This window comes from Giraffa tippelskirchi, chromosome 2, assembly GCF_054371585.1.
Source record: "Giraffa tippelskirchi isolate mGirTip1 chromosome 2, T2T-mGirTip1v1.2.pri, whole genome shotgun sequence".
In the NCBI taxonomy this organism is placed as follows: domain Eukaryota; kingdom Metazoa; phylum Chordata; class Mammalia; order Artiodactyla; family Giraffidae; genus Giraffa; species Giraffa tippelskirchi.
The window spans coordinates 13,886,902-13,908,443 of NC_137276.1; the positions used below are offsets into that span (position 1 = coordinate 13,886,902).

Below are 21,542 nucleotides of genomic sequence, written 5' to 3' on the forward strand. Positions count from 1 at the left end.
AGCCCTCAGTCAGTAGAGCATTTACCTGCAATGCAGGAGACCTGTATTCAATCCCTGGATCAGGAACATCCTCTGGAGAAGGAAATGGCAAATCACTCTAGTATTCTTGCCTGGGAAATCTCATGGACACAGGAGCCTGGTGGGTCCATGGGGTCAAAAGAGTCAGACATGACTGAGCAACTACACCACCACCGCCATAGTCAGTTTTTCAGAAATCGAACAGTTAGCACAAGTGAGAGTCCATTAAGATGGGCCATATCTTCTTTCTTTTTTTTTCCTTTCTTGGCTGCACTGCAGGGCATGTGAAATCCCCGTTCCCTGACGAGGGAATCGAACCCATGTCCCCCACAGTGGAATCACAGAGTCCTAACCATTGTATACCAGCAAAGTCCCCAAACGGGCTATCATTTAATCACCAGGGTCTGAACCCTTTCTCTTCAAGACAAGAGCAGCTGCATCTACCAGCCACTTCTCCTCGCACCCAAGTCATTCATTTCAGCTAAGATTTTTAAACCCACCACATAGATATTTTCCAAGACTGATGCCCTAGACAGGGGTGGCAAAAAGTGATCCTGTTTCTACCTTGTAAGCCCTGCCTTTCTACTCGCCCCATGAGATAAGACACCTTCCCCTTTTTCCTCCTGAATGGCTTGTCCCTATGTACCCCGCCACGCCCCCTACTTCTGTTTTCCCTCAGACCTCAGCTTTGTCCGGCCACTTAATTCAGCAGCATTTGTCCCAGCGCCCCCGACAGCACACAGGAGTGTACTGTGAGCTCACCTGCTCTCAGGAAAGTAAGTAGTCTTTTGGTGAGCAGCCAGGAGAGGGGACTGGATATGAGCAGAGAGGGGCACACAGACCCCTCCCCGGGGAACTGCCCCAGGCATGTTATCGAGTGTTCCTGAAACCCAATGCCCAGTCCACTGGAGCCTCCAGGTGTGCCCCAACACAAGGCTGTTTTTCCTCTTCTAGAAGAGGCCCCTCCTGCTATGGAGGAAGGGGGGCTGATAAGGCCTCCACTTTCTGCAGCCAGGCTGCCTGGTCTACCCTGGCAGGTGGAATCTCACCTCCGAGGACCCTCTGGCTGGGTCTGCTTCTACTCCACCCCACCTCCTCCTTCTGAGAACCTGGATCTGACTGCCTAACCCCCAGAAGTCCCCGTACTGACCCAGCCTTCATCCCCATCACTCCTCACTCATCTCTTGACATTCCTGGGTTGAAAGACCCGCTGATCCTCCTCTCCACCCTTCCCAGCATCCTATTCCCCAAGGAACCTCCTGACCACTGCCGCCCCCAGTAAGTGCTCTGTCCTTCCCAGGCTGAACCTGGCATTCTTTGGTACAAGCTGCAGAGGGGCTTATCAGAAGCCAAACAGCACCTCTGCTCAAACCTCTGCTGTGTCATATACTGGCCTTGTGGCCTTGGACGAGACTGAATTCTGAGCCCAGTGTCCTCATCTGTCAAATGGGGGTATGGGAGTCCCCACCTCTGGGGTTACTAGTGAGAGGATTAAATGAGATCAGGCACGTAAAGGTCCAAACCCAGCACGAAGCACACTCGCTCACCATCACTGCTGTCACAGAACTGTGACAGGCTCCTGTAACATATCCACATTCCAAATCCCACCCCCAGCCTCCCACCATCTTGACTCTTTTAATTTATAGTTTTCCCAGTGTTAATTTTTACTGTTTTTTTTACATTATAATTGGTTTATATTTCATATGTATCTTGTTATCGCTGTTCAGTCACTAAGTCGTGTCTGACTCTGCAACCCCATGAACTGCAGCACACCAGGCTTCCCTGTCCTTCACTGTCTCCCGAAATTTGCTCAAACTCATGTCCATCAAATCAGTGATGCCATCCAACCATCTCATCCTCTGTTATCCCCTTCTCCTCCTGCCTTCAATCTTTCCCAGCATCAGTCTTTTCCAAGGAGTCAGCTCTTCGCATCAGGTGGCCAAATGGCCCATCACTATGGGTGCTTCGGTGTCAATATGTATCTTAAATTTAATTATATTCACTTCAAATATTTATTGTAATGAAGCAGGAAAGACAGACACATGGAGACAAGCAGAAATGACAGAGAAGGAGAAACCAAAAATGGGGCTGAGAGAGGGAACTGGGAGGAGAGAGAAGCAGGAGAGCTAGAGGAGAAAGGACTGGCCACAGAGTGGCTCTGGCCACAGCTGGGCACCAAGGAGTCACCAGGAAAGATGAGGACCAACCCTGCTCCCATGTGCATTCTTAGAGCCCATTGGAGAGATGGATTTACCTGCTGAGAGAGGTAACTACCAGAGGCAGCAGGAGGAAATGACAGCAGGCTCTGTACGGGGAGAGGGCTGGCTAGAAAATCCAGGTAGGCTTCCTGGAGAAGGAAGGCCTAGTGACGGCAAGTAAGGGAACAGAGGGAGGCATTTTAGGCCCTTGTGAGCAAAGACTGAGGCCAGGAACTGAAAAGAAACCTTCCCAGGAAAACTCCCCATCCTTGCTCCATTTCCCCAATGCACATATACACCCACACACCCACACACATACACACACCCGTGCACACACCTATATACATACTCCCACACCTCCATAGACATACATACCCATATACATCCATATACACCCACATATCCCTATTTCTCCGTATACATGCACATCCATATACACACCCATGCACACCCCCCCCAACACACACATAGAGCTCTCTGGGGGGCCTCTCCCCTCAGCACCCACAGTGTCATCCACACACACATAACAAAGCTCCAGGCCCTTTTCCTGGCTGCAGCCCTGTGGACCCCCTCAGGCCAGGCCTTGTACCTGCTGCTGTCTGACCTTGGCGTGCTTCTCAGAGGCTGCTGGGAGGGTTCAACACACAAAAGAGGGTGGGATAAAGTGAGAGGTGGTCCACTGGGGGTGGCCATGGGGCAAGACTGTTCAGCGAGTCACAGGGACATCCTGACTGGAAGGTCCAGAGACTCCGGACAAACACCACAACTGTTCCAGCCTCACCTGCATGCATTCCCTCCGCCACCACCACCAGGCCTCTGGGGCTGCAGGTCGGTCTCTGATGGGCCAGTCTGGAAAGTTATGGGGCCCTGCCCACCCCGAGGCCTCCAAGGCCCCAAAAGCCCACTGACCAGCCTGGCCCCACCACAGCCCAGAGGTATCCATTTCTCCCCCCACCTCTAGCGACAAGGCTTTGGAGGAAACTTGAGAGGATGGTTCTCTTGAAATGGAGAAGGAGGTCAAGACACATGTTTCCCAACTTTCAAAAGAAACTGTTTGTGATAATTAATCTGCACATCACCAACACCAAGGGATTGTTTTATATCTGAAGACATACAGTTAAGGAAACAATAGTAAGTTTGTAGGGTATTTCGTTCCTAAAGAATGCTAATTATGTTGAGCATCCAGATACAGCCAAAGGTTCTTCCCCAATATTTAGAAATCCTAAGTTGGCCTTGAGGTCTCTCTTGGCCTGGACCTAGAACAGGGCAGGTCGTGAATTGAAACGGGCTTCCAGCAGGTGTTGGAAAGGGCTTCTCTGTCTGCAATTGCTGCCCCAGAGAGGAAAGGCAATTGCTCAACTGCACTCACCATTGCTTCATGACACCTTCAGACGAGCACCTAATTTGCTTAGGGTGCAACTGAGCTGGCATGGGTGTAATTACTTGCCACGGACACTGCTTAGCAATGCAGCCACAGCCAGGCCACATGGGGAACCAGGCTCGGCTCCCCACCGAGTGGCTGTAGCCCCACGGCTGTGGCTTCCAGGGCCCCAGCCCCCTGCAAGCCAGAGGAAGGCAGCCCTGACCCAGTTGCTCCTAGGAGCCACCGGGGTGCCAAGAAGCTCAGAAAGGTCCACCTGGATCTGTTCAGAGAGCAACGAGGAAGACCCTCCTGGGCTGCCCCTTCTGGTGGTCCCTCCCCAGCTGCAGAGGTGACACTAAAGAGTGACAGGAGCACTGCCCAGGTTCTGCCCCTCTATTCTGGGAACCCCCGCTGCATCCTGGTCCCCATGGGCACTCCACACGAGGGCATGGCAGGGTAAGTAGTGGCCAAAGATGCCGGCAACCAAGGGAAGCAGGTTCATGACCACAGGCACCTCGACCCCAGGTAAGGGAGCAAAGCTCTCTCCAAGTCTTCTCAGGTCCTGCTACGGTTTGTAGTCTGGTCAGACCGGCAACATCAAGATCCATGGTCCCCACTAAGGAAAGGGAAGACACCTACTTTACCCTTCAAAACACACACACAGACTTTTTGGAAGGGAAATACTCCAAACAGGAGGAGGGCACCAGCATTTACAGATGGACCTGCCCTGGGTCTCAGATGGGCTGTTCTCACTATACTCTAGGGGAGTTCACACCCCAGGCCACGAGTTACATCCAGACACCTGTCTACTCACAAATCAGCCCATCACTTCATAGACAGGAGAATAATTAAGGCGTCGTGGTATTGTGATTAAGCTTCTAAAAGAATCCTGTTTGAGGTACATCCTAAAATCGTCACTAGTGAAAGATACCATGTCCGGAATGACAGATGGAGCAAGAGTGACCTTGATTTCATCATTTGTATTCATTTGCTAGGGCTGAAACAAAGTATCATGTCCTGGGTGGTTTAAAAAACAGGGTGGGGTGTCCAGGAAGGGGAACACATGTAAACCCATGGCTGATTCATGTCAATGTATGGCAAAAACTATTACAATATTGTAAAGTAACTAGCCCCCAACTAAAATAAATAAATTTATAAAAAAAAAAAAACAGAAGTTTATTTTCTTACAGTTCTGAAGGCTGGAAGTCTAAGACCAAGGTGTCTGCAGGAATGGTTCCTTCTAAAAGTTTGAAGGAAAATAAAATAAAATAAAATAAAAGTTTGAAGGAAGGATCTGTTCCAGCCTCTCTTGCCTTGGCTTGGAGATGACTGCCTACTCTCCATGTCTTCACATCAGCTTTTCCCTGTGTATCAGGGTCCAAACTTTCTCTTTTTAGAAGAATACCAGGTATAATGGATTAGGACCCACCCTAATGACCTCATTTTAACTTGATTGCCTCTATAAAGACCCTGTCTTCAAATAAGGTCACATTCAGAGATCCTAGGGTATAGAACTTCAGTACATGAATTTGAGTACACAATTCAACTCATCACGTAATTGTTGAAGATGGGGGATGTATAAATGAAATGATTCACTTTACTACTGTTTGAGCTTGTATTTTTTCATAACTGGAGGGAAGAGGCATGGAGGCAGGCAATGCTTCAAACAACTATCATGTCACCAGGTAAACTCCAAGGAGATAGGACATTCTCCAGCGCTCAAAGAAAGTCCTATTAATAAAGGATTTTTATGCTCCTGTCCTCACCACCGTTACACATACACATACACATGCTTGCAGCCTTCTACCACAAACCCAAACAACTGTTTACGTTCACTCACACTCATTCATCCATACATAGACACTGTTCCTCAGCCTCACTTACAAGTGCAAAGGCACCTGCAGTTAGGAGCCTTTTAAATGATGTTTAGGAATGTCGTTGTGGCAGACAGAGGTGGCTGGCACATCCAAAACTTCCACACTGAGAAAGGGGCAGTTCCCAGCCAGTGAAGGAGGGACAGCTCGGCCCAAAGCTGAGTCTCGATCATTAAGGCACCTTCAATAATATCACACCCAGGGACTTCTCTGGTGGTGCAGTGGATAAGAATCTGTCCGCCAATGTAGGGGACATGGGTTTGATCCCTGGCCCAGGAAGATTTCACAGGCTGCAGAGCAACTAAGTCTGTGCACCACAACTACTGAAGCCTGAGCCCCAGAGCCCATGCTTCACACAAGAAGCCACAGAAATGAGAAGCCTGCACACCACAACAAAAAGTGAGGAGCCCCCACTTGCCGCAACTAGAGAAAGCCCCGGCAAAGCAATGAAGACCCAGCACAGACAAAAATGAATAAAATGTCACACTCAACACACAAAATCCCCACCAGAGCCTGAGTGTATGGCATACAGGCTGGGTATGGCATAAGCGGTCTGGGGGCAGCAGTGGAGTAGGGGTCGTTCATTGCAATCCAGCCCACATTTCACTCTTCAAGTCACAGGGAACCATCCACCCAGAAGAAAGAGTGCCTTTTCCTAAGTTTTGTGTGTGCTCCAGCAGTCCCTTCACCCCAAGTCCATGTGCACACTTAAACATCTATGTATGTGTCCACATGCTCAGGTTACATGCTGTGCAAGCCACATCCATATACGGCCACTTGTGTATCAGCATCCACCCAACATGCAAGGTGCACAGCCAGCCTCAGGCACAAAATCCCTTCCTTACTAGACTCACTCCCAGGGGCCCAGGCACAGATCTTTCTGCTTGTCCTTCATCCAGGCTGAAGGTGATGTCCTCAGCCCCCATCCCAGGTCCTGCACCCCACACAGAGGGCCTTCGAAGGGTCGGGGTGGACAGGAATCCTGCCTCAAGACCCAGCGATCAGGCAGATGTCCCCCAAAAGTCACTCCACCTGTCCCCCTTGCCTGGAACCAGGATAAGGCCACTGGTCACACAGTTCCAGCTGGGGGGGGGGGGAGAATCTGGGCACAATGAAGCCCTTGGGTGGCCAAGAACATGAGGGGGGTGAGGGGGGGCGGCCTCTACCTCTGGGAAGTCCTAACTCCCACCTCTCAGCCTCCTCTTGGAGCCAAATTGGGAGAGGCTAAGTCAGATCCATGATTTCTAAATAAGACACCTCTGGGACCCAACAGGAGTGCAAGGTCCAACCTTCTTTCTCCTAGGCGCATGTTTACCTGCCCAGGAAGCACAGGGAAAGGTCTTGGGACACCTGACTTCAACCGCCTCACCGCTGATGAGGCCTGAAATGTTGTTATTTCCCATGGGTTCTCCAGCCTAAAAAGTTCTGCACGGGGACCTAGGACACCCCCCTCCCCGGCCAATCCTTAAATACGATGCTCTGAAGACAAGGAGAGGGTGAGGGGTGAAGGACTGAAGAGGATGCCTCAGTCTACACCCTCCTTCCAGCCTCACTTTTCAACCCGGAGAGGGTAGGGTTGAGCCCGGGGCTGGGGGTGGGCAGTTCCCGACGCCTCCTTGCCCCCATCCAGCTTCAGACCAGCTCCTCTGGTTTAGGGGGGAAGGAGGAGGGGCACCCACGTTCTCTGGGGAGCACAGCGAGGCCCCGCGAAGTGACCCCTTTTCTGAATGAAATTGAGCTGCCATTTTCATCTTCTTCCCAAATGTCAGCAGCGTTAGATCAGATTAGGAGCTAATCTCTTGCCAAAATTCATTTCCGAACAAGAGAGGTGGCTCTGGGCGGGTGGAGGTTCGTTGTTTGTTTCGATATTCCTCCCCACGCACCCTCTTTCCCTCCTTGTCACTGGGGTGCGGAGGAGGGTAAAGGGGCGAATAGACCTCATGGAGGCCCCGGGGGGCCTAGGGGAGAACCCACCGAGGATACAGCAGCAAGCGGGGCCGTGGAGGTGGGGATGGAGGAGGGTCTCCGCCCTGGTCCCGCGCCAGCAGTAGCGCCCAGCCTGCGCGTTTGTTCTCCGAGAGCGCTCGGATGGCTCCCGGGGTGCACCCGGGGTCGTCCTTCCCGACCGCGAAGGAAAGGAGCTGGGGCCAGAGCGGGCAGGGCCCAGGAGACCCGCGCTGCGAGGGCCTGGCCGCTGGAGCCGCATCCTAGGTGCGAGACGGACCTCCTTCCCCTAACCCCGCCTCCCCGTCGCAAGCGACACTCCCCCCACCCAGCTAGCCTCCCACCCTCTGGTCAGGGCGGTTAAAGGAAAAGGAAAGGCAATTGCAGCCTAAAGAGAAAAAGAAGAAACGGAGGAAATAAACGCCCAAACGAACTGGTCAGTACCTTACAGGAGGCCTCATTTGACAAGTGACCAGAATACAGCCGCTGGCCTGAATGCATAATTACCCCCAAGTGAAAATTCCCCATCTAATTTGATATTTGGTTCTTTGCAGAAGCTATAGCCTTCGTAAATAATATACAAAGTAAGAAACCTAATCCCGCCTGCTAGAATGTTTAATTCATCATTATGCGAGCTAATTGGAAGGTGATTATATGGTAATTGCTCATTAGTGGTGTATATTTATCGCTGTACCTTATGTCAAGGCCATGGGAATTGTGTAGAGTCTGTTCTCTCATTTCAAGGATCAGTTTCAGAAGCAGGAGCGAAGCAGGCAAGATCAAGTTCTTCCTGACGTCAGGGTCCAGCCGAGGGCTGTGGAGACCCGCGCTATATATAGGACCTGGAGCTAGCTGGGGGCAGGGGCAGCCTGGGGCCGGGCTGAGACCGGGAGCCGGGCAGCCAGACCACTGCCGGGCAAAGCAGGTCCTCGCCCGGGAAAGAGGAGAGGCGTGGGTTGGGAGCCCTGGATCATTTTCCAAACGCGACCCCATCCCCATTCCAGGCACTTCCCCTGGCGCATCAGGTGCGTCTGGGTCTCTGGGCTTATGCTAGTAGAGGAGACCTTGCCCCTGCGCTCTCAGTAGGACTCTATGGCAGTGTGCAGTAGATGTGGGTTAGAGGCGGGACCGGGGAGGCTTGATTGGTCCACTGGGTGGGAGACAGGGAGAGGGAAGGTCAGGCTTGATTTAAAGCCAGGTAGAATTTGGAGTGGTGGAGACCCGGTTTTCGTCCGCGATCTGATCGCCTAACAGTTGCTCAATTCCCACCTCCTTGGCGGGCAAAAAAATTTCTCTCGATCCCTTCACCCAGACAAACTGGGTGCAGGCGGGACCAGAGTGCCAGCTTGGTGCCTAGTAGGGGGACCCGGAGCCTCTCGATGGTAGGCGGCTAGAGCTGGGCGAAAGAAGCAGGAAGAAAGGCTGGGCGTGAGCCCAACTCAGTCCCAAAGCCAGTGCCTGAGCTGGGAACTTAGGAGAGGCAGGAAGGCAGGTTTGAAAACCTGAAGGCGCGGAGGAAAGGCGTGGAGACTCAGTCTGCATGCGGGTGGAGACGGGGGCAGAGACGAGTCCGTGGGTCTCTGGCAGCTAGGAGGATCCCGCGGGGGCTCTTGGAGACGCAGCCTCCAGCCGAGCATCCTCGCACGTGGGCGTGATCTTTGGCGCGCTCTGGCGCCCCCTCCGAGGAGTGCGACGCGCCTTTGCCCTACCCGGACCCCAGCCCGGAGCGCCGGGCACCCCTACTTGCAGTCCCGGCGAGGCCCTCCCAAGTTTCCCCAACCCCCCGCGGGGCAACAGGCACTAACGAACAAAAGGCCAATTAGACACCAGGGCTCGGCTGGTGAATGGACCTTTCGCTTTCAAGCGTGGCACCGCCTCGGGTTTCCCGGAGTCCTGGGTCGCGCCAGGAGAAGCCACCTCCCCGAGCAGGGTCACGGTTGGGGTCAGCGGGTTCTCAAAACTCCCACTTCCCGCTCGCCGAAGAATGGGTTGGGGGAAGTGAAGGCGGCGGCCGAGCCGCCGGCGCGGGAGCAGAGTCGCGGACCAGGCGCGCCCGCGGCCCCACAACTCGGCCTTGGGGCACCGCCACCCGCCGAACGCGGCAGGCCCGCTTCCTCTCCCGCCCGGCCTGCCGCCGCTCGGAGGCGGCACCCACGTAAACCAAACGCTGATTGCCGGAATAAGAAAGGCCGGCCTGGAAAAATGCGCAGTTACCAAAAAAACCCCAGCTGTTTGCCAAACTCCGGGGCGAGTGGTGCGCTGCGGAAACAATAACCGAACCTGAGCCTTCTCACTAGACACGCACGTCTAGATCCCGAGACACACAAATGCCGCCCCGGTGGCGGCACGAACGCCCTCACCCGGGAAGCCCACCCGGAGAAATGTTCCCGCGAGCCACACACGCCGAGGTCATTCCCATCCTCCGAGATCTACAGCTATCGCGGGGCTCACGGCCACTCGACGCTGGCACACGAATCTACGCACAACTGTGTTTCTACACCTCTGTAAGCACGCTAATTACAGCCGCGCAGCTGCACGTTCCTGTCCGAACTCCATACAATCTGGACGCACAAGGAAAGCTGGCCACCTTGACACACTCTCAGATCTACACACGCAGCACTGGCCTCTCCGGCCTCTAACTCACGCAGTTAGCACAATTAGCACCTACACATCCTGACTTCACTCCTGGCTAAGACACACAAGCACAACTGTTTTACAGACCTAACTCGTACACTCAACCTCTACAAAGTCACCAGCGCAGCCTCCCGCCCTGACTCACATCCCCACCCTTATTTCGACTTGCAACTGCCCACATGAGGGGAGCCCAGCCCAGATCCCCCCAACGGCGGCGCGGGGCCCCGGGCCAGGCCTCCGACCCGCCAGAGTTCCACCCCCCCCACCCCGCCCCAATGGGCCTGCGCGTCCGAGACTTTGTTTCCTGCGACTCGAGGCGGGGACGGGGAGGAGCCGAGGTTTCCAAGGCCGCGCGCAGGCCCAAGCCCCCTTTCTGCCGGGTCCGCTTGGCGCGGCTCTTCGCCTGCCACAATCCGCCCCTAGCACAAAAGTGGCCCGGCAGGTTCCGGGCCGCCGCCAAAGCTCCAGCTCCGGCTGCGCTTGGCTGCCAGAAACAGAGCTGGAGCGAGCCGGGGGTACCGGACACGCAGAACAAGAGGCAGAAGAGGGTAACGGTCCGAAGGTCCCAGGCTTTTCCTATCTCATGAGTTTCTGATGCCTTGAAAGCACCCTACCCCTCCCCTTCCACTCTGCTTGCGCCTACCTGGCCCTTTGCAGCCCTGAGGAATATTGGACCCCAAATGAGAAAATGAGAAACGCGCGCTGGCTCCTGCGTACCTAGCAGGAAGGAGAAGGAGGCTGGGGCACCCTTGGCTTGTACGTTCCGTTTGACTCTCGTGGAAATGTTAACGGAGAACCCATGCCTCTCGGCTCCCTAAACTCACTCAGCTCAGGTGAACGCACACAATCGACAAGAGAGCGGGTCATCGATCAGACGTATAACCTACATTCCCCGGGATAACAGGCAGGACACAAGGCAACATGTGTGCAGCTCGAGGTGTGGGGAGGAAAGCCGAACCTGACCCTGGATGCCCACTGAGCCCTGCCAGGGTTATCTAGGCCGGGTACCCATGAACCACGAGGGAGGACACAGACCTGCAGCACACAGCTCCCATGCTCCCCTCCCCAAGGGGCTCCAGCCCAGCACGCGCGCACTGCGACGGGGACGCAGCCGCACAGCACACGCGCCCCGCACCCTGCCCCGCGCCCCGCGCCCACATAGTCATCGTGGGATGGCATCTCGCAAATATTTATATTCCTCGGCGCCACGGCAGCCCGCGTCCACATTAGACCCTCTAATCCTGCCACTTTAAATAGATGAATTAATAAAGCAAACGAGCGGCTAATAAGCTGACTGTCCAGCCTTTTTGAGGCGGGGGAAGGACTCGAAAGTGCGCCAAATTTGTTTGCAGTGGATCAAGGCGAGCCGCCTCTGCTTCACTTTCTTTATCTTAATTCCGACTTGAAAAGATATAATTATCTAGTTTGAACAGAGCTGCTATCAAATCCTTCTTTGGGCCAGGAAGGGGGGCGTTGGAGTGGATTGCGGCTCTCTGAGCCGCTCCGTGCAGCCGGAGATAGCGCGTAATGAAGATGTGGAGGCCCGAGATACAAAGGGCATTAACCTCATTAGCATGAAACCTTTTCTTCTTACCATTGTGGGACCCTTTCAGCCGCCTAATCCCCCCTATTTTCAAAGCTTGGTTTGTAATAAAGCTTTTAGGTTTTTTTTTTTTTCAAAGCTAATAGTATTCTCTGATGATTTTATTGCTGTTACACTACATAGGGCATTTACCAAAAAAAAAAAAAAAATCTTCATCCCCGTCTCCCTTTTCTGGTACTTAAAAAAAAGTATACGCTTCTTGCAGAAATAAGCCTTTTGTCAAGATGGGAAATTTTCTTCAGGAAAGGCTAGCCTGAATTTCAACAGGTCTGTGCTCCGTATTTGAGGTGTTCTGGGTTTGAGGAAGTGGGTCGAGGGGAAAGGTAACTTGTTTAAAAGAAGGAGGTGCGGAGGTGCTGCAGCGGGACTGTGAAGCACAGAGGACAGCTATTGGCCACAGAGGTCCCACTGTCCAAGTGGCTGGAATCCCCCAGTTGAGTCCCCAGGATACACAGAGCAGCACCTGTCCCCCTCTCCTGAAGCGTACCCCTCTCCTGAATCAGCCCCTTCTCGCACCAGCATCCTCAGAGCTGAGTCTCCCCCAGTCCACCCACACCTTTCCAGGGAGTCTGCATGGATATGCCCCTACAAACAGCCAGAGTTCTCCAGAGAAACAGAGAGGGAGAAAGGGGGTGAGAAAGGCAGAGATAAAAGGGAAGAAAAGAGAGAGAGAAACCAAGAATGAAATCTACTTTAGAAGAGAGGAGGGGAGGGGGAAAAAAAGAAAGAAAAATTTCCATAGTGCCCTATAGTCCCCACACGTGCACAGAATGTCTAATCTTAACTTTTCAAGGCAGGATGTTAACAAAGCTTGTATTTTTGCCCTGCATTGTAACTTGGCCTTATCACAGTGTAAAGGGTGGGGAGATTGTCCTAAATTATGTCCAGGCAGCCCCCCTGGATCCGTGGATTAAGAGATTAAAGGAGACCACTGGGCAAGGCCTCCTCTTTCCCCTTCATATTCCTGGTATGATAATTGCTTAAACTGATTTGCACTTTCACAAAAGCTTGCAGGACGCTTTGTAGCTCGAACAGAACAGACGAGGTTTCTCTATCAATGGAAATAAAACTGATTAATGCAGCCTATCAGGATAAGAAGCAAATGAAGCATGCAAAAACAACCTCGTACCCCCAGAAGGGGGAAGGAGGTGGGGGGAGCTAAGTTTCCTCCAAGACTGGTTACAACTTTTTCTTTACTGTTAAAATTGAGAGTTGAAGGTTTCTCAGAATGCTTGCCTTATAAGGCTGCTGAGGCCCTTGGGCTCATCTCATCACCTTTAGCAGATTGAGGCTGGAGAGAGGAAGTCAAGAAGGGAGGGAGGGAGGAGAGAAGGAAGGAAGGCAAGGAGGTAGAAAAAGAGAGGGAGAAGAGACATATTTCAGGGGTTTGAAGTCAGAAACACAGTTTTAAAGTCCTAGGATTCTGATTCTGCTAAGTGTTTTCCCTAATCCTAGGGGAATATTCTTCAGTGCATAGCTATATGTCTAGTTGTTTTTTTTTTTTCAATAACTAGAGGTTAAGAGTAGTAAGCATATTTAACCTGAAATTCAAATTAACTCCTTCTTTAGGCCATGCAATGGACAGAGGTCTGGATGGAAAACTTTTCTTCCATCTCTTTTCTGAAGGACTTAAGTTTTCCTAATCCTCTCCCTTTTCCACCCTCTTCTCTCTTTAAAATGCCCAAGAATCCATCAGTCTGGCCCTTTTGTGGGTGGTGAGCCTGGGCTTCTTGAGCCTAGTTGGGGAAGGACCACACTCAAATTAAAGAGATGCATTAAAAAAAAAAATCACTTCAATTTCCCAAGACGACTACTCTGAGGGCATATTGATAAATCTTTATTGACAAAATATTGACATTGACATACTTCTTGGAAGTATATAGTGTGTTAGAATTCTAACAAATTAACACAAAACACAAAAATATTTACATTCTGGTATAGAAGACATTAAGGAAGCATTTGTCACTCTCTTTAGTTTAAGTCTATGATCTTGAAATAGAAACTCAGTGCTTGAAAACTTGCCGCCATGTCCTTGGCCACACTTAACATCATCCCCGCTAACTACAGTCCTTCAGTTTTTGCAATATATAGATTTAAAGTTTGGAATGGCCTTTATGGCAAATGGTTGAACTCGGCCAATATCTTCAATGACTAAAAGGAGAAGTTTACTTCGTGGTTTTAAGCCTTGGGATGTTAGGAAAGGGAATGTCCAAGAAATAGAATTTAGGTTTTTTGTTGTTTTTTTCCCAGCACAAGTTCTGACTCCTCTCACGGGCACCCTCCCCCTCCACCCCCAGCCCCCCATCCTGTTCCCCGTTTCTCTGAAAGAGGACCACTATTGCTGAGCCTACCTCATTTAGCTTTCACAATCACTTTGACATCAGAAGGTATCAAAAAGTGTTTACAGACTGCACATTTCTTGAAAAAAAAATCAAAATAAAAAACACAGAGAACCTGTCTTTAAAAGGAAAAGAAAATTACAATTCATTTTCTGTCTTTAGACACCATTCGCCCAACAACTGCTACATGCAATTCAAGTTTTTGAACAAGTGTGGGATGGGGCTGGATATGGAATCTCGATTGTTATTATTACTAATTATTTTTAAAGATTGGGAGGGGGGAAACACTTCGAAGGGCAAAATTTAAAAGCCCTGTGCCTGGTTGGGTTTTTTTTCTTTTATCATCACCATTATCATCATTTTAAAAAAAAATCGGACTGAGATAAACGGAATACCTGCCAATCATCTTGTCTCGCTGGTTTGGCGTTTGACTGACAGCTCCCCTTGTCAGAGCGCCTTCGGCTTTGCCACCTTAGGACCTCTCTCTCTCTGTCTCTCTGTCTCTCTTTCTGCCTCACTCACTCACTCAGCTGCCTCTTTAGACAAGGGTAGCGTGTTCATCAAGGAGCCTCCCGTCTTCTGCCATCTAGGCGCGGCCTCGGATCAGGACCCTGCGTTCTGCCGCCCGTCTGCGTCGCGCCGCGGCTCCTCTCTCTGACTCCCTGTCCCCTTCTCCGTGAATGTGTGTGTGCGGTTTTTTTTGTTTGTTTGTTTTGTAGGGTTTTTTTGTTTTCTTTCTTTTTTTTTTCGTCTTCCCCTCCTCTCCCTGTCTCTGTTTTGCTCCGCGGTGTCCGTTTCGGTGGGGTCTGTCTGTGTTTTTAATCGTCTGAGGTCACATCTATTTCCTCTGGACTCGCCTGCTTAGTGGCGATCCTCCACCGGTTAATATGGTGCGTCCCTTTTTTCTTTTGTTGCGAATCTGAGCCTTCCTCCTCCAGCTTCTGCCTTTTGAACTTCGTCCTTCGGTTCTGAAACCATACTTTTACCTGCAGGAGAGGCAGAGAGGGCGCGTTAGTATTTCTGCACAGCGCCCTCCTATCTCCTCCTCTATTGCCTGGCCAGACCCTGGGCTGAGACTACAAAAGTCCAGTGCCCCGGGCCGCCATCCTGTTAACCGGCACCCCCACCTCCAACAGCCTTCCCTTGGGGAAAAGAGCTCCTGTTGCCAGGCCTGGGGAAGCCTGGATCCTGGCCCTTCTGAGCCCTCCTGGGGAAACCTTTCCCCTGACCCCGCCGCCTCTGGTGCTCGGTGCCCCTTTTAGCTTCAGCCAGCTCAGGACACCCACATCCCCGTTGAGTGCAAAAGCCTGGCAAACACTGGGAAGCCCCTACAAAATAATAAGTAAAGGAAAATGAAAAGGTCCCTGACTCCCTCTACCTAACCAGTGCCGCAAAGAGTTCATTCCCGTTGCTGGGCCCAACGTGCTTTCTATTTTCTGCCGGTTTCCGCAGCCACTGCCTAAACATAGCTCCTCCTCTGCAAGGCCTGAGCCGTGGGGTAGGCAGTCAGGATTTGCCTGCGCTTCCTCCTCTGTGCCCAGGACTCTTGCAGGTGAGCAGGAGCGGCTGTGGGAGACTGTCGGGGGTGGGGGTTTGAGGGGGAAACCAGGAGGGACGGTGGGATACAGAGCCCTGGGGACTAACCCAGCTGAATCTTTTCAGCTGGGAAAAGAGGCTCAAAAGTGAAAGCTTCCGCAAGACCGTGGGATAGAGGGGAAGCAAAAGGAAAACCGAGGAAGACAAGGGAAGAGCCCCCTCTGCCCTCTTCTTGACCAGCTCCAGGACAGGCCAGGGCCAAACTCCCACCCCATCGCATCACTTCCCACCAGGGCGGGGCTGGCGGCCTGGCCTCCCCAGAAGGCAGTTAGAAGTCTGGGGAGCACTGATGTGGGACTGGGCTGCACCAGTCCCTGGGGGAGACTGGTGATGGGTCCCTATACACTGACCAGACCAGACAGTGGCACTGCCCAAGCTTCTCAGCAGCGAGGGACAGGTGAGGAAAATGGTGGGGACTGCACCTTCCACGCCCCGGGGGCTGTCCCCACTCTGCTAGCTGTACCCCCAGGTCCCTGAAGTCCGCTGGGTTTTCTCCTTTGAGTCGGCAGGCCCAGGTCCCGGCTTGCTCTCCCCGAATGCCCCCAGTCCCCCAAAGTGTTCCCATGAAAAAGCCGAGCTGGAACAAGGCTGAGTTTAATTTGCTTTGAGTTTGCTAATTGAGGGGGAGGACGATTCATTTCTCCCCGGCGCTCGCCCAAGGCGCGCGTCGGTGCGCTCGGGGCTTGACACGCACACAAAGACTCCAGGCAGCGTGGGCAGCGAGGCGGACAAAGACCACCGCCGCCTCGGCTATCCAGGAGAAATCAGCCGGGCCGCGCCTTGTGCCGGGCCCCGCACCAACCCGCGAGGCCCTCCTCGGTTTTGTCTGGGGGGACGTTTTAAAACAAAAGCCTCGACCTCTTTGCGCCTCCCAGGAAAAGTGTTACAACTTAATCTGCCCGAAAATGTTACTGTTTGCTGGGAACTTTGACCCCGCCCTGCGGCTCCGCGTACAGTAGCGCCTACTGTAGCCCAAAGCCCCCTCCCCAACCCCGGGGCAGGCCGGAGCCTGGCCCGCTGGGGGACCCTGTTGCGCAGCAAGGGTCTGCCCCCTGAGGCAGCCCCTCTCCGCAGCCTCCTGGCTCAGCTTCTCTGATTTAGGGACGCACCCAGGATGCCTGGCTCGGTGGCCTGACCCTCCTGTCCCCTCAAGGGGAGTAACCGGGAGCTGTCCGTGTGAGCCGTGAGCCTCTGGCAGCACGGACCTCGCTCTTAACCCACTCCCAGCCCTCTCTCCAGCCTAGAGCCCCAAATGCTCCTACACCTCTTCCTGGCCCCAGCGGTGCCCCCAGACTCGCACCAAAAGTCTCATCAAAAGTGCAGAGGTGTCTCAACCAGGAGCTGCGAGTCCAGCCCGGCCCTACAGAAAGAGCAACTCTGCCGGTCCCCCACCCCCACCCCCCGGAACCTCCAGCGGGTCGGCACCTACAGTCCGGTGCTGGAGCCCAAGGAAGCCAAGGGCCCCTCCAAACTTACACATCTTGAGCCCAGGGCGTGGGAGTTACTCCCGGCCTGTTGGCGGAAGGCCCTCAGCACTGTGCGGACTGCGTGTGTCCGGGGATCGGGGATGCGGTGGCCGCGCCGGGGCCCGCTCACCTGAGTTTCCGTGAGGCTGAGGCTGTGCGCCAACTGCTTCCTCTCGGCGCCCACCACGTAGTGGTTCTTCTCGAAGGCGTGTTCCAGCCTCAGAAGCTGGGACGGGGAAAAGGCGGTGCGGATCCGCTTCGGCTTTCGGGCCAGCGCGTTGTGCAAAAGGAAGCTCTCCGGGCTTGTGTCGTTCCCTGCGGGGAACACAGCAGAAGTCCTGTTAGAGGGGGCCTTCCTAGGCCGGGCCGCGCGCTTCTCCGGAGCCGGGCTGACCTGGCAGCGCCTTCAGGGCCTTCGCGGACGTAGCCAGTGAGGCTTGGCCCAAGGCGGCCCGGGCCCCTCCAGACGCCCGAAGGGAACGCCGGTCCAGCCGTCTGGCCCTGTCCACTGGGCCCGGACCTGAGCGGCGGCCACTCAGCAGTTGTCCCCGGCGGGCTTTGCAGACCCCCGGGCGCCGCAGGCCTCGCCACCTCCGCGCCGGGCACCCGGGGATCGAGGAGGGCGCAGCAAAGCCGGATCCGGGGATTGGCGCCCTGGACCCAAAGAAACGGCTTTCTCTTTTTCTGATCTCGGAGAAAACTTTGCCCCCGGGGATGAGGGGCTGAGAGGTGATGAGCCGCTATCTAAAGTTTTCTCGGGTACTTATTTTTAAAGTCTTTCTCCTCCGGGAAAGTGTAGAGACCGGGCGTGTCGTTGCAGCCCGGGCTTCACAGAAATCTCTCCGGCGGGTGCGCAGGGTTTCTGCTGCCGCTGCCTCCCCGAGGTCCCGGCTTCCCCGCTGCCCTGCTCCGGAGAACTAGGAGACATCGTAACCCGGGGGGTGGGGGAGGCGGGTGTTACGGAGCTGCGGGCACCTTTTAGGACAGTCCGCCGCCCCCCGAAGATCCGAGTCCGGTGTGGGGACCAAGACAGTGGCTGCTGGAGAATGAGGAAAGGGAGCCCTAAACTTTGCTAGCAAAGCCAGTTTCAGGTTCACTCATTGGGATGGAAAATCAATTCACCAAAATCCCAAAGAAAAACAAACCGACAGTTCAGGGGGGAATGGAAGCAAATCTGGTCTGGGAATAAGAGTAAAACGTTGTTTTTGTTTGGTTTGGTTTTTGAAATTAAGGAAGAGGGGGATCTACCCGACTTTAGGCGGTGGCAGGAACGCAAAGGGTTAACGAATGGACAAGCCGCCGAGTATTGATCGGCTGCCTCGGGAGGTAGGTCTTTTCCCCCGCTCGGATCGCCCAACTAATTACTTGTCCCCTTTTCTGGAGTTTTAACTTTCCTCGTACCACCCCCCCACACACCCAGAGGAAAAAAAAAACAAATCCCCCAAAACAGAAAGAAAGGGGAAACACCCAAACAGATCTCCTCTAGCCCATTTTCCGACCCGGTTCATTTCTTTTAAAAGAAAAACAAAAACAAAAACCAGACCGAACCTGCCTTCCCGCTGTGGCGGCTCGGCGCCGGGATTGAGCAGGTCACCGCGAGAGTGCCGAGCCTCGGAGAGGTTCCTACCCGCTCGGGTTCCCGCCCCTCCCCAGCCTCCGAAATAAGCAGGATAAAACAACCCCCCAGGCTTTGCTCGAGGGGCGTGAGGGTCTCTTTGCCGCCGGAGGAGGGTCAGAGATCGAGATGTCGCGGGTCTAGGAGGCAGGGGCGCGGAGTGGGTGGCGAACACGCAATGGAAGGCGAACCTGAGGCCGGGCCCTGCCCGCGCCCCTCGGAGCCAGGACGGCGAGAGCATTCCCGAGGAGACGGAGAGCCTGGGCACCCCGCGGACCACGGATTCCTCGGTGGCCAGCACTCGGAGCAGGCTAGGACAGCCCGCCTTGAGAGCATCCGGAGGCAACTCCTCTGCGTCCCTCCCTAAAGGGTCAAGCGGCCGCAGGCCAGCCCCCAAACCGGCCGCAGCTCGGAGACTGAGGACCAACACCATGCCCGACTCCTCGCTGCCCAGTTTCCAGACGCAGCGCGCGGGCGGTCGAGCCGGAAGAACCTCCATCCAGGCCTCGCCGGGCGCCCACCCGGAGCAGGCCGAGGGCAGCGTGGGATGCAGCGCTCCGCGGCCCCGCGACGTGGCACGTACCTTGGAAGCGGTGGCCCAGATATCGATAGCGATGGATGAGCCAGGGGTAGAAGGTGGACGGGTCCCGCTGCTGCGAGGCGAAGAGGGGGTGTGGCGAGTGCGAGGAGGGCAGGGGGTGGGCGGCCAGGGCGTGCGGCGGCGGCACCGGGTGCACTGGCACGGCGGGGTTGGGCGTGTGCGAGACCGCCTCGGCGAACACCAAGTCCGGGTTGGAGTAGACGCCCCTGCCGGCGGCGGCGGCGGCGGCGGCTGAGTGGAAGCCGTTGAGGAACGGGTTTATGGGGCTGGAGTTGGCGTAGCTGAGCGCCGCGGGACGGATGGGATCCTCGGAGCGCGAGGCGGGCAGGGGACTGTCCTTGGCCACCAGCGACTCGATGGTGAAGCAGCGCTTGGGCGCCGGCTGGAACATGCTGCGCCGAGGAGCGGGCGCCCAGGGCTCCCGGCTCCCGGCGACCGCGGCGCGCTGCCTCCGCCGCCCGCTGCCCGCTGCCCGCGGCGAGAACGGACGAGAATTGGGGACTTGTTTGTTGGGGGTGGGGGTGGGGGGAGGAAAGGGAGAAAGAAAGGAAAGGAAAGGAAAAAGGAAAGGAGGGGGGAGGGGGAGGGAGAGGCAACGCCGAGGATCCCGAGAATCTTGCACCAAACGCGCCCAACCTGGAGAGAGGGGGAGAAATCCTTCCAGAAGAATTTGCAGGCGTGGATTGGGGTAATTTTTTTTTTTTTTTTTTTGGCGAGATGGCGTGGGGGGGGGTCGAAGTTAGAGGCGGAGTGGGGGGGGTAGTTTCTCGGGGGAGGCAAAAAAAAAAGTTTTCTCTCCTCTGCAAAAGGCGGGCAGGGCGCCCTAAGTCCAAGGACAATCCATGGAAGTGTTCGCTTCTTCACAAGTTGTGCAAACGATTTGTTAGTTCATGAGCCTAATTAGTGCGGGGATCACATAAACAGCTTCCTCCGAAGCCTGGTAAATGGCTTGATGATTGGTCGCTATTACTCGCCCTGAGGTGGAAGGGGGGAGACTCTTTAAAGTGCGTCAGAGGGAGGCGAGCGCCTGGGAACCCGGAGGGCTGGATCCAGGCCGAGAGTGGAACGGAGTCGCCGCCGTTGCCGCGGCCGTGCCTCCTGCGCTCGCCGGGCCGCCGGGCCTCTCGGCGCCGTCGCCCCGCGCCCCCAGCTCACTTGCTCCCGCGGCGCCGCGGCGGCTTCTTCTCCTCCTCTTTCGCCTCCTCCTCTTCCTTCGCTTCTCCTCCTCCTCCTCTTCCTCCTTCTTCTCCTCCTCCAGTTCTCCCTCCTCCTCTTTCCCCACCTCCTCCCCCTCGGCCACCGCCTCCTCTCCACCACCATCACTCCCTCCGGGGCAACCCGGTCCCTGCAGAGTTCCCGGTCGGCGCCGCCTCCTCTGCGGCCCCCTGGATTCCCTAGCCTGCCGAGCCCGGGCTGGGGGGACAGAAGGACACGCGGACACTACAGATTCCTCGCGCCCAGCGCTTCCGCGCTGCTGCCCTCCGCAGCTCCGCGTCTGGGGAGCTGGAATCGCCCCGGGAGCCCTCGAGGGTAAGCGGGCAGGGGTGGGTTCCCGGCGAGGGTTAACGGAGCTCTTCGGTCAGCGAAACTCCCGGCGATTTCCTAGGTGAGGAGGGAGCCTGGCGTGGAGGGGTGCTGGGTCCTCCAACCGCGCGTAGTCTCGAGGTCTCAGAGTCGCTGATCTCTCCATCCTTGACGCTGCTCCTTCTTTTCCAAGTTGAGACCGGAGTGGATGACCCTGCCGGGACGGTGGGCGCTTCCAACTTCCCCACAGGGTCTCGAGTTTCCTTTCCGGGAAGGGGCTCATCTCCTTCCCCCAAACAGCTCCTTCTGATATATCTGGGACTAGGGGTCCAAGGTCAAGGGAGAGGCTGATGTGCTGTTACTATTACCGTTAGGTTGTCGTTGTTATTTTTGTCAGTGTTGTTATCATTATTATTATTTATTGTCACTATTTCTATTATTATTCTGCCATCTGTCGTCCCAGGGGCGGGTTGCTGTGCAAACCCAGGACTTGCAATTAGGGAGTGCAGATCGTTTCTCCAGTCCCAGGCCGTGTCCGCATTTTCGAGCTTGCCTTCGGTTTTGGGATGATTTTAGGGCCGAGTTCCCTCGTCCCCATTGGCTCACGCAGCAGCATAATTATGATCACATCCCCCAGGCTGCTGGCGCTGCTCTCTGTTTATTGGTGGTTAAAGATCTATTATCTATTCATCAGCCGCCTCTTTTTTTTTCTCTTTTTTTTCTTTTTGCCAATTACATTCTTCTAAAGTGAAGTACCAGCAGGTATT

The 21,542-nt window shown here is 54.7% G+C and overlaps 1 protein-coding gene across 2 annotated transcripts; it reads right to left on the bottom strand.

The window, feature by feature from the left end:
- Positions 1-13,455: 13,455 nt before the first annotated feature.
- EMX2 (empty spiracles homeobox 2) lies at positions 13,456-20,158 on the bottom strand. 2 transcript variants are annotated; one of them, XM_081573464.1, is made up of 3 exons: positions 19,234-20,158; positions 17,166-17,350; positions 13,456-14,959 (listed from the first exon to the last, which is right to left on the bottom strand). In XM_081573464.1, exons 1-3 carry the CDS (start codon positions 19,640-19,642, stop codon positions 14,792-14,794), a joined length of 762 nt encoding a protein of 253 aa, XP_081429590.1. In that variant the 5' UTR covers positions 19,643-20,158; the 3' UTR covers positions 13,456-14,791. The 2 variants fall into 2 exon arrangements, with proteins under 2 accessions (XP_081429590.1, XP_081429592.1); XM_081573466.1 differs by lacking the exon at positions 17,166-17,350 and having other exon boundaries at positions 19,234-19,719.
- Positions 20,159-21,542: the final 1,384 nt, after the last annotated feature.

Bases quoted from the DNA above. Each gene is read 5' to 3' on its own strand.
- EMX2 (XM_081573464.1), bottom strand. From the start codon at position 19,642: ATGTTCCAGCCGGCGCCCAAGCGCTGCTTCACCATCGAGTCGCTGGTG. The intron at 17,351-19,233 runs GTACGTGCCACG...TGTTCCCCGCAG, and splicing joins TCTGGGCCACCGCTTCCAAG to GGAACGACACAAGCCCGGAG. The intron at 14,960-17,165 runs GTGAGCGGGCCC...CCTCTCCTGCAG, and splicing joins TCAGCCTCACGGAAACTCAG to GTAAAAGTATGGTTTCAGAA.